This window comes from Chionomys nivalis, chromosome 13 (genome assembly GCF_950005125.1).
Source record: "Chionomys nivalis chromosome 13, mChiNiv1.1, whole genome shotgun sequence".
Taxonomy (NCBI): Eukaryota; Metazoa; Chordata; class Mammalia; order Rodentia; family Cricetidae; genus Chionomys; species Chionomys nivalis.
In genome coordinates, this window is record NC_080098.1 from 74,820,638 (window position 1) to 74,832,638 (window position 12,001).

Below are 12,001 nucleotides of genomic sequence, written 5' to 3' on the forward strand. Positions count from 1 at the left end.
CATATCACACACAGTAGGGTCTCCCCAGGATGGTCTGAGCTCTGCACACATCACAGTAGGGTCTCCCCAGGATGGTCTGAGCTTTGTACACATCACACACAGTAGGGTCTCCCCAGAATGGTCTGAGCTCTGCACACATCACAGTAGGGTCTTCATCTAAGCTCTGCACATATCACACACAGTCTTTCACATGTGGTTGCTGACTGCAGGCGGTTACCCCTGTGCTTCCTGATTGTGCTGACTGGCAAGGATCAGCACAGTTCTTACAGGTGGGTTTAGAGATTGCTTGAGGAGCTGACATACTACCACATGTGGTAATCCTGCAAAGTGCTACATATTTTTATTTATAGTTAAGGGAATAAAGTCAAATCCCTGTTTGACTACATTTCCTGCAGTATTTACTCAGTGATGGATGAAATTGCCTCATGGGTCTGAGTTCTGCAATGAAAGACCCTATTGTACTTTTTACATACATGGGGGTGTGGTTGGAGTTACAGCTCCAGGGGGAATTTAAATTCTGGATATCCTGGTACTTTGGACACACAGTTTTCTGTTGTTCAACACTGTATTTTATTCAAAGTGAAAAAAAAAAAAAGAGCAAAGGGGAAAAGCTTAGGGTTGTAGTACTGGAACCCAATAAATCAAGATAAAGCAACCAGAATGCAAAGGTTAAAACTGTCTGGGAGTTGATGGTGGTTCTTGTGTCAAACTGATTCTGCTATTTCTAACAACTTCAGATTTAAACTGTACTAACTCTTTAAGGATGCCAGCAAACAGCATCCCCACCCTGGGGAGATAGGAAAGTGTGCTGCACAGGTCCAAGGGCTGGAAAGCTGGGAGCCACCTGTCTTTAAGAGATGGTTCTTCACAGGGCCACCTCATCTTACCCAGTGTTTATGAGACTTCTTGGAGGAAGAGGGAAGTATATATTTTGGAGGGAGCATTAGTATTATATTGTATTTGTTTTAAGTTAATAGGGTATTTCTGTTTTGAATAAAGTAAAAATTAATTTCAGGAAAGCTTGCCCCTCCATTTAGCACTTAAAAGCTAGACTAGCCTCCTATTTTCTGAGGCCGCCTTGTGTGTGAGAAGTCAGTCTTGAATGTATCAATGCATCAGGCTCCCTGTGAGGTCTGTATCATTTATTCTGGCTACTTTTAAGATTTTCTTCTTTTTTTTTCTCTCTCTTCTTTCATTTTTTTTTTTTTGAAGTTTGATAGTGATAAAGTTTGGTTAGCATTCTTTAGATTTATAACGCTCTCACTTATCAGATTCTTTGAATTTTAAGTTTATGTTTCACGTAATTTGGAATATTTCAATCTTTTTGAGACAAGGGCTCCATGCTCTGGAAGGCTGGTCCTGAGCTGCTTTCCATCTTACCCTCATCAGTGCCCTGGTTGGTGACCTATACCACCACAATGGCCACAATTTTAAAGATTAATGGTTACTTCTGAAATACGTGTAGGTTTATCAAAAAGTTACAAAGATAGTGAAGGGTATTGCCACATAGTTATCACCAGCTTCCCTAAGCTTTCTTGTGTAATATATATTTATTAAATTTAAAAGGTTGTCTTTGTATAAACTTTTACCTATAGTATTTTCATATCCTTTTTTTCTGTCTTAGCACATTTTACATCAGACTGGAACTGTGTCTCCCACATGTGCTGTTCAGGGGTCTCACGCTGTTGTTCAGTACTGGCCTAGTGTTTTTAGGATGTCTGTCAATGTGAACATATATGGTATTTTCTCACGCCCAGACAGGTGTGGTTTTGGGTATGATAACAAGAATGCAGGTCAGATTCGGCAGGTCTGAGAAAGGAGCTAACAGTTACCCTTCAGAACGAGCTGCTTTAGGCAGGAGAGACCGCAGCAAGGCCCGTGGATTGAGACTTGAAGTAGGAGAGCAATTGGGAGGACGCTAACACAGCAGACAGCAGAGTGCAGCCTGAAAGGGAGAGAGAAACCTTTCCTCAAAACTTAGGAGCCTCATCACATGACAGATCCTGAAGGGAGGGACACACCCTCTGCTTTCCCCTCAGAAAGACACAGAGATCAAAGGGAGTTTCTGACTTTTGTGTCTAGGTGTGGCAGGAAGTTTCACACCACATAACTTAGTCTGGTTTAGTCCACATGCTCAGGGATCAAATACTAGGTAGGAGTATAAACTTACCTGCAATAGCAAGTGGTGGTGGTCGGATTAACTGGCCTTGTCCACAGCTGAATGTCAGAGAGAGACAGAGAGAACGAACACTGCGGAAGACTGGAGAGAGGCTGCAGTGGGTGCTACCTGGTCTCTGAGAGGGAGAAAGGTAGCCGGAGGGTCTACCACCCAGTACAAAGTGCCCTTCTCACTGCATGCTACCAGGGTGTGAAGTGGGGACTGGCACCTTAGCGATGCTGAGGCTGAACTATGTGAAGATTTCTGGGTTTCTCTACCGAGAATGGTGTTTCCCTTTTCCTGTTCCCTGTCATTTGCTAAGTCTACTGTAAGAGAGCATATTCATCCATGTGGTCAGCCTTATTTTTATATGAGAATAGACTCATAGGTGGCATTGTCGTTCTTTGGGTTCTAACCCAATATCACCACTGCTTGCTTTATGCTCCCTGGTCCAGCCTTTAGGAGCTCTTCAGGTTGGCTCCTGTCTCTTCGAGACTCTCCTTCCTTTGCCCCCCTGGAAGAATCTGTGGTGGCTAGTCTTGGTTGTCACTTGACTTCATCTAGAATAAACTGCCACCCTCTATGCTCATCTTGGGTTTCCCCACCCTGTCCTATAAACATCTGTTTGTCTGAGGAGCCTGGTCCCTTTAACTGGAAAGTAGCATTTGAATCTGGATCTAGGAACTGGTTGTAGTGTGCGTATCATGGCCTCTTATAGTGTTTGAATCCAGATCTAGGAACTGGTTGTACTGTACATGTCATGGCCCCTTACAGTGTTTGAATCCGGATCTAGGAACTGGTTGTACTGTACATGTCATGGCCCCTTACAGTGTTTGATTCTGGATCTAGGAACTAGTTGTACTGTGCGTGTCATGGCCTCTTACAGTGTTTGAATCCGGATCTAGGATCTAGGAACTGGTTGCATGTCATGGCCTAATAAGAGGAGATTGTCACAGTCGGTCACCCAGTGCACAAGAGAACCGAGTGGAGCGACATAAAGCCCGAAGCCATGAAAGTGACTCCTACACTCAGTGGAGAAGGAATTTTATTCTCTTTTAATAAAGAGTCAAGGGAGTTTGCTGTCTATCTGAGGCTTGCTGTATGTGAGCAGAGTTCCTAAGTCTTCAGACTGGAATAGTCTTAGGGAAGTAAGACGCAAGTCCGCATTCACGTGTGCTAAACGACACAGAGCATCATAAGGAAAACACGGCAGGTGCGTATGAAGACAGGCGCAACCATAACTAACGCCAACAAGAGGAGGAGGCAGAGAGTTGTCTGCAGTGCTAAGTGGAAATGGCATCAGCCTCAGAATGTGCGTCTCCATCTAATGAGGATTTGGTTAAGACCTTTCCCACACAGGAGGTGGAAGAGGTTCCCACAGGCTCCTTGTCATATCTAGGGCAGACACCATGGCCATGGCAGCTCTTATAAAGGAAAACCAATTGGGGCGGCTTACATTTTCAGAAGTTTAGTTCATTATCATGGTGCGACTATTGTAGTGGCCTGCAGGCAGGCATGGTGCTGGAGAAGTAGCTGCTATCCTACAGCTTGACCCCAAGGCAGCAGGAAGTGGTCTGAGATATTGGGTGTGGCTTGAGCATGTTATCTACAGTAATCACTTCCTCCAACAAAGCCACACCTCCCAGTAGTGTCATTCCTTACGAGCTTATGGGGCCAGTTACATTCAAGCTACCACTTACCTCCTAACTTAGAGGAGGTTGAGCAGGTTGTATTTTTCTACAATGATACTAATTGTGTTTTCTATCTCCCTGTGTCCTCTAGCTGTGTAATCTTTCATCACCTATGCATAAGGAAAAAAATCAATTCCTCTCTTCTTAAATCTATACTGGCCTTTGATTCTTCTCTCAAAATGATGTCTGGAACCCCAGCACTGGGGGTGGAGACAAGGTGATCCTGCCTGTGGCTGGCAGCCAGTCTAACTGCTATGGTGGTCTCGGATCAGTGATAGACCCTGTCTAAAATCACTAGATGGAGGGCTGCAGAGAGGGCTCAGTGATTAGGAGCACCTGCTGCACAATCATGGACACTGGATTTCGGATCCCAGCACCGGTATAAGCAGCTGGTCATGTAACTCCAGCTCTGTGTGATCTGATGCCCTTTTCTTGTATTTGTTTACACACAGGCATGTGCACATACACACATGTACACACACTCACACTGTATCTTAGAGTTACTGTTGCTGTAATGAATACCATGACCAAAGCAACTTGGGGATGAAAGGGTTTATTGGCTTAAACCATTTACATTATACAAACACTGTTCATCATTGAAGGAAGTCAGGGTAGGAACTCAAACATGCAGAAACTGGAAGACGAGCTGATGCAGAGGCCATGGAGGAGTGCTGCTTACTGTCTTGCTCCCTGTGACTTGCTCAGCCTGCTTTCTTATAGAACCCAGGACCACCTGCCCAGGGATGGCACCTCCACAATGATCTTGGCCTTCCCCTATCAGTTATTAAGAAAATGCCTGTAGTTTTGCCTGCAGCCCAATCTTAAGGCATCTTCTCAATTGAGGTTCCCTCCTCTCATATGACTTTTGTTTATGTAAAGTTGACACAAAATTATCCAACACAGAGAAACACAAAAATAAAGTTGAATGTGGTAGAAGACACTCAGCATTTACCTCTCTGCCTTCCATACCTTCCCTGTACCTGTGTGTTCTCTCTCTCTCTCTTTCTCTCTCTCTCTCTTCCCCCTCTCTTCCCCCCACTCACCCTCCCTTCTTCCGTCTCACAAACACATACACACAGGGGAAGGAGAAGTGATAACTATACTAACTTTCAAGGCTTAAGGTCATGCTGTGCTTGTGAGTTGTTTGGGATACTTGTTCTGGGGCTCCCCGACTGCAACGTGAGACTCCTATGTGAGATGGTTATGTAGCCTTCCTGGGTCATCAGACCCTCCAGACAGGTGTGTCCTCTGAGTCCCACTGGATGACAAGACTGAGGAGTTGTAGAAGGATGGCCCTGCTGGCTACAATTGAAATTCCTCAGCTACAGGGTAGGACAAGATGGTTACTGCCCAAAGCTACAAGGTTAGTTTGTCATGCAACAACCAGAACAGCGTTGAACAGAGAAGGAAAGCGAGGGGTGGATGAGTCAGTTATGGTAAGGAAGCAGGTGAGCAAACATACTTGTTCAAATAAATATCAGCCTGAAGACATTGGCTGGGGGCCATGAAAAGCAATCTGACACCAAGGTGTCTGCAGCAGTGGTCAGCAGCTGGTGTGGAGCGAGGAAGAGAAGTTTGAACTTTCCGAGGGCCTTGTATTGTTTCGAAGGCTGCTAGAGATTGACTTTAAGTAGGGATTTTGAGGAAAAGAAATAGACTGTATGACTTACTAGTCAGTACAAGGAAAACAGGAACGGAGAAGAAAATTTGAAAACATACAAGTATAATCATGAAGCAAAAAAGCGTATAAATAGAAAACCCAAAATAGGTTGATTGACATCTGTGCCATGGCATCTGCAACTGTGAGAAGTATAAAAAGAATGAATTATTATTATTAAAAATAGTAATTTTTTTTTTTAAATTTAAGCCAATTTCTTTTTGAGACAGGGTTTCTCTGTCTAACAGCCCTGGCTGTCCTGGAACTCACTATGTAGACCAGGCTGCCCTCATACTCACAGAGATGCCCGGCCTCTGCCTCCCAAGTGCTGGGATTAAAGGCGTGCGCCACCACCTCCCCGCTATTTAGGCCAAATTTTAAGAGACAGTCTAGATGAAACAACCCAGAATGCAAAGTAAGACTAAAGGGACAGAAAAGCTGCACCAGAAAAAACAAACTGAAGAATGTGGGTGTGATAATTAATGCCAGGCAGTGGGATTTTGAGTGATTGACCCAGAAAGTATGAGTGTGCAGTGCAGGTGTGCACTGATCTCTGTAGACTCTGTAGATCTGGTGAAAATGTGAGAATTCAAATGGTGACAAGTGGGAGTGTGCAAGGCTGGACTGTAGAACATCTACATGCACACACTACAGCAGCAGGGGCAAACTGAGTGTGTCAAGTAGAAGTGTGCAAGGCTGGACTGTGGAACATCCACATGCGCACACTACAGCAGCAGGGGCAAACTGAGTGTGTCAAGTAGAAGTGTGCAAGGCTGGACTGTGGAACATCTACACGTGCACACTACAGCAGCAGGGGCAAACTGAGTGTGTCAGGTAGAAGTGTGCAAGGCTGGACTGTGGAACATCCACACGCGCACACTACAGCAGCAGGGGCAAACTGAGTGTGTCAGGTAGAAGTGTGCAAGGCTGGACTGTGGAACATCCACACGCGCACACTACAGCAGCAAGGGCAAACTAAGTGTGTCAGGTAGAAGTGTGCAAGGCTGGGCTGTGGAACATCCACACGCGCACACTACAGCAGCAGGGGCAATGTGTGCCCATGTCACTCTTCATCTTGTTTGACCTTTTGTCTTTGAGAATGGGGTCAGCTGTGTACTGAAGGCTGGCCTAGAGCTCAGGCGGCTTCAGCCTCCTGGACACAACATTCAGCATGTGCCACCACACCTGGCCGCCCGCATATATTTCAGAACTACTGAGGGAAAGAAGTTGCTAGTGTTCACATCCCGCTTCTAGACACAAAGCGGTGTGGACGAACTTGGGATAAGGTTCTTTCTGACTGCAATTTCATCCAATTTCTCACATTTGGCTATGTTCCCGTGATCATATGTATCTAAGGAATTGTGCCCAGAAAGTGTCTTTCATCTGGTTGACCATTTGTCTTTAAGAGCATTTGCTGGATTTTTAAATTTAGTTTGCATTTTTTCTTTTATTGAAAATAAATGTTTTCTCACATAATATGTCCTGATTATGGTTTCCGGTTTCCCTTTCCTCTGCTACTCCCCATTCTGCTCCACCCCTCCACTCATCTGGATCTACTCCCTTTCTATCCCTCATCAGAAAGCAAAACAGGCTTCCAAGGGATAATAAGATAAAATAAAAATTAGCACATTAAAATCAGACAAAACAAACAGAAGGAAAACAGCCCAAGAGAAGCCATAAGAATTAGAGACTCACTCATTCCCACATTCAGAGATAACAATAAAAGCACTAAACTGGAAACTAGAATCTGTACACCGAGGACCTGGTGCAGACCTGTGCAGGCGCTATGCTTGCTGCTTGGGTCTCTGTTCATGTGCGTTTTCATCATGTTGATTTAAAAGGCCTTGTTTTCTTGGTGTCCCCCATCTTCCCTGGCTCTTGTATTTTTATTTATTTGCCGCCTCATCTTCAGAGGCTGCAGTGGGTAGCCGAGGAGAGCTAACCATGGTTTTGATGGGGAGGAAGGCTCTTCCATGTTACAGCTTATGACAGCAAGTGGAAAATGCTTCAGTGAGGCAGGCCAGGATTTAAAATCAGAACACAGCAATAGTCAAGTGCTGAAGTCAACAGACTTCTTAGAAATATGGTCACCATTTGCTGAGAAAGCCTTTCATACTGGCCGCAGACATGCGCTTGCAACCACAGTGAGTTCATGTTTTCCCCTAAATGTGGGACCGTGACCTCAGCTGACGCCAGCGGGATCTGTGTACTCCAGAGAAGGGAGATTCAGTTTATGCACAGATTCGATACAAGTAGGAACCAGGGGGCAGCACCAGGGTCCAGTGGGTGTACATATTACACATAGCTTAGGTGACAGTGTTCTTGGTACCTCCAGGGGGGCTTTAAATACTTTCCTCCTTCCAGGAAAAAATGAAAAAAGAAAGATAAAAGAAAAAAAGATGACAAGAGGAACTAACTGCTAGTCTGTGGACTGGAAAGATAGGTGATATTTAGTGATCTGGACAGAGCAAATGAGGCTCTGTCTGACCTCGGGGCAAGTATTCCAGGTAGAAGAGTTCATCCCTCATAAACAGAACAGAGATGGCTGACTTCGTGCAAAGTGCTGCCCTCTCTGAGTCTTGTGTCTACAGCTGTAAAATGAGATCTAGATTGAGTGCACCCAAAATATTTTTTTTTTTTATTTTTAAAGTTCAATGAAGTAAAGACAGGTCAAACTAACAAACAGAACTGGAGATGCAGTCAGCGGTGGAAGTGTGTCCAGGTCTGGGTCTGACCCTACTACGGTGTACATCAATGTAGACAACAGGGCCCACAGAGTGCTCTGATGTCAGGAACAGGAGGGTATTATTGGGAAAGAAATATTGGCAAGATAAAAATATGGAAAGAAATAAGGGTCACAGTGTAGTAAAGAGGGAGGCTGGTTGACAGTTGTCATTTCCTTCCTTGTGGGAAGAGACTCTTGACTGGAGCTTACTTCAAAGGGAGATGGACAGCATTGCGTGACACACTCCGCTTCACTCATTTCTCTTTGGCTTCCGGGCAGCAGTCATGGCCACAGAGCATTTTCAGCTCTTCCAGCATTACATCCTGGCTGGAGGAAGTGGCCACCTCTTCTGGAAGCCCTCACCTATTCCCGCCTTGGCCAATGGCCATGTGAGTGCATTTCATCTGGAATTCGCTTTCCTTTGGCTCCTTCAGTAAATCACACTCAAGTTCAGCTTTTTCCAGGAACAGTGCAGGAAGTTTAGTCTCCACGGTTATTCTCAATGGGATTGGGATTTTTATGCAAAGTCCCCAAAGTTGAGTTCAAAGGGGACAGCAGTCCCTTTATTTAGAAGAATATTGTTCCCTCTACATTAGGAAGAGACATAACTACAAAGACCTGGAGGTTCTTTGAATTATGACTGCATTTCCGAGTCATGATCCTCTCAGCAGAGTAGGGGCTTAAGTAGTGAGCTAAGAAGGAGCTGTCAGGTGAAGGACTGGAGAGGTTGAGGCAAGACTTATCATGGTGTCAAGGGAAAGCACTGGAGAGTCTGCTGAAGAAAACCCAAGGCTTGCCGATCCAGTGCCAAGTATGCCAAAGTCGATGAGAGGCCAACACTAGCGGTGGCAGCATTTGGAGACTGAGGTGGGGGTTCAGGGCCAGACTGTACAGCAGAGACCCAGCTTCTCACAAACTTCAGAAGCATCCATAGTTGGCCACCAGAAAAATACCTCCTGGTGTTGATACTGATGGTTTTGATAGCCAGCTTGACAAGATGGGGCTCTCAAGGTCGCTCTTCTTTGCCACCATGAACCGAAGTACAGAAAATGGCTTTGTAGGGCATAGTGTACTCTTAAATTACACATTTTCAGAGATAAATGTGAGAGTCTATTGGGGTCTGCTAATGAGTGCCTTTGTCTCTGTGAAATAAATGCTAAGTTGTCTCTTCAGTTGTGACAGTATAGCCATTAGTCTGTCTGTCTGTCTCCCTATTTCTCTTCCTTCCTCCATACCCCATCCCCACCCTGTGTCTATTTTTTTGTGTGTTTTTTCAAAGTTTTTTTTTTTTAAGTCTAAGCATACAACGGCATGATAGTTTATTCCTATGACCCCAGCACTCAGGGACAGAGGCAGGGGGAATTGTTGGGAATTTGAGGACAGCCTGGACTACATAGAAAGTTCTAGGTTGGCTATAGTGTATATGAGACCCTACCTCAAAAGTCCCCCCACAAAAAAAGCCCAGTCCACAAACTAGTGTATTTAGTATGTGTTAACTGCTCCAGATACCAGCAATTTCCCATTAGTGATGCAGTTGCAGCTTTATCCAATTTATTATTTGTAGATGCTGAGTTCAGTGGAGATCGTGCAAAAGGTGGAGCTGACAAGCTCCCTTGGTGGTTTTAAGACACAAACATTTAGATATTCCCCTCTGTCATCATGGTTTACTTTTTCCCAACATTTGTTTTCCATTGTCTGGTAGAAGAAAAGCAGCACATGCTAAAAGAAATTGGGCACATGTCAGGTCTGAAATGATGCCAAAACTCTCCCCTTAGCTTTGTTGCTATCAGGTAAGAATACATTTTGATTCAGAACTTTTCTGAAGAACTTGTGCATCGTATTGCAACATCTGCTTCTACATTTTAATTTCTCTCCTTCCTTTTATAGATATTTGCATACTTTTTTTTCCAAATGAGACCTTTCGTTTGCCACAAGAAAGCTATTACCCAGAATGTTAATGGGTTTTCAGCTATTAAGATGTAATGTATACCTTGAGTATTTAACTATAAATTTGAAAAGTCTCCATGAACAATCTCAAAGGAATACTCAGAATGCACTCCTGGTAAATTGGTTCATTTCCCTGTAATTTACTGGAAGAGCTGATAGGAGAGGAGTCCTAATGTGAAAAGCACATTAATCCCTGGAGTTATATTGTGTGGATTAAATTATTGCTCTCAAAGAATACAATGTATGAGACCATTTAGCCCTCATTCACACTTGTTATTTAGAATCACAGTAGAAAAACAACCACTTACCTTTTGATGCACAAAATTAGAATTGATACATTTAATATATTTTAAAACTAGGCAATAAGAGTTGCGGTTTTGCATAAGAATTGCTCTTTTCTGAAGCAAGGACTGTGTCCCTGAGTAGTGTAGAGGTCGGTAATGAAGCTTCTTTCTTCTCCCCTGAGCATCTGCCACCCTGGGCATTGCTAGGTAAGGTGGCCAACTTGCAGGAGCAACTTGCAGCTGTAGGGACATTTGGGGTCTTGTTTGGAATTTTATCTAACCTTTTTTTTTTCTTTGCCAGGGAACTGGAAGTTGTGGAAACACTGCTTGTGAGAGCAGGTGCTTCTTGTTTGGTGAGCCAGCCATCTGCGATGCCGAATGAGTAGAGTAGACCAGAAGCCTCGGCCAAGATTCATCAAAGCCACCAACCACGTCCTGTGCCATGGACACAAAGCTGGACCCTGCCTGGGATGATCTGCCTCTCATGGCCAACACCAGCCACATGCTGGTGAAGCACTATGTCCTGGATCTGGATGTAGATTTTGAAAGTCGAGTCATTGAGGGCACCATAGTTCTTTTCTTTGGAGATGGAAACAGATTTAAAATACAGGAAATTTCCTCCCAGGAAACCATCCAGATGGAGTCAGAGAAAGACTGTACTTTTAGGACAGCGGAACCCTGCCATGTGCCCAAGATGGATGCAAGTACCTTCTCACCTCGGATGGGGTATAATGAATGTGCAGTCTGTGGTAAAGGTGATCAAGATGCCTTTGATAACGATGGTAACCATGACAACCGGGAATGTGATTCTGAGATCTCTAGCTCAAAGTACTGCTGTGACACAGGGAATCATGGGAGAGAGGATTTCTTGCTAGTGTTGGACTGCTGTGATCTATCTGTGCTAAAGGTAGAGGAGGTGGATATGGCTGCTGTGCCAGGCCTTGAGAGATTCACAAAGGCTCCCAAGCTCGCAGCCACTCCTGAGAAGCTCAGGCGTGACATTGTCCGTGACCTGGTGGCTCTGCCTGCAGATGCTTGGAGGGAGCAGTTCGACTGCTACGCTCGCTGCAGCCAGGCTCCTGGATGTGGGGAGCTCTTCTTTGACACTGACAGCTGGAGCTTACAGATCAGGAGGACGGGGGCTCAGACAGCCGCTGACTTTCCTCATGCCATCAGGATATGGTACAAAACTAAACCCGAGGGCCAGTCAGTGACTTGGACCTCAGACCAGGATGGCAGGTAGGTCATCCAGTGCTTCCTGCCCCTAATCTCTTGCACTTCAGGGTTTCTCTCTAAGAAGAGTCTGTGGGGGTGTTTCTGCTTGTCCTGTAGCCTTACCCAGACAGACTCAGCACCAGGCAGCAGGTAAATCCTGCAGTATGCTGAGCTGTTGTCAAGATCACCTGTAAATTAGGATGGAGAGATCCCTTGATTCAGTTCCAACATTGCTGAGTTAGGAGCTTGAAATGTTAGTTTGCTGCTGAAGTGCTGAGCCTGGCTGTTGGTTGGGATCACTGGTGGTGACTTCTAAGGCTGCCT

General features: G+C 44.9%; 1 protein-coding gene across 4 annotated transcripts in view; it reads left to right on the forward strand.

Moving 5' to 3' along the window:
- The window catches only part of Aopep (aminopeptidase O (putative)), a 268,212-nt gene that overhangs the window by 22,122 nt on the left and 234,089 nt on the right, over positions 1 to 12,001 (forward strand). For all 4 annotated transcript variants that reach the window (XR_009058196.1, XM_057787439.1, XM_057787440.1 and 1 more), the window contains exon 2: positions 10,764 to 11,701. Coding sequence is in view for 3 of the 4 variants with exons in the window: in XM_057787439.1 (XP_057643422.1) it covers positions 10,905 to 11,701 (797 nt within the window). In the remaining variant the exon portion in view is untranslated. The remainder of the gene's footprint in view (positions 1 to 10,763; positions 11,702 to 12,001) is intronic.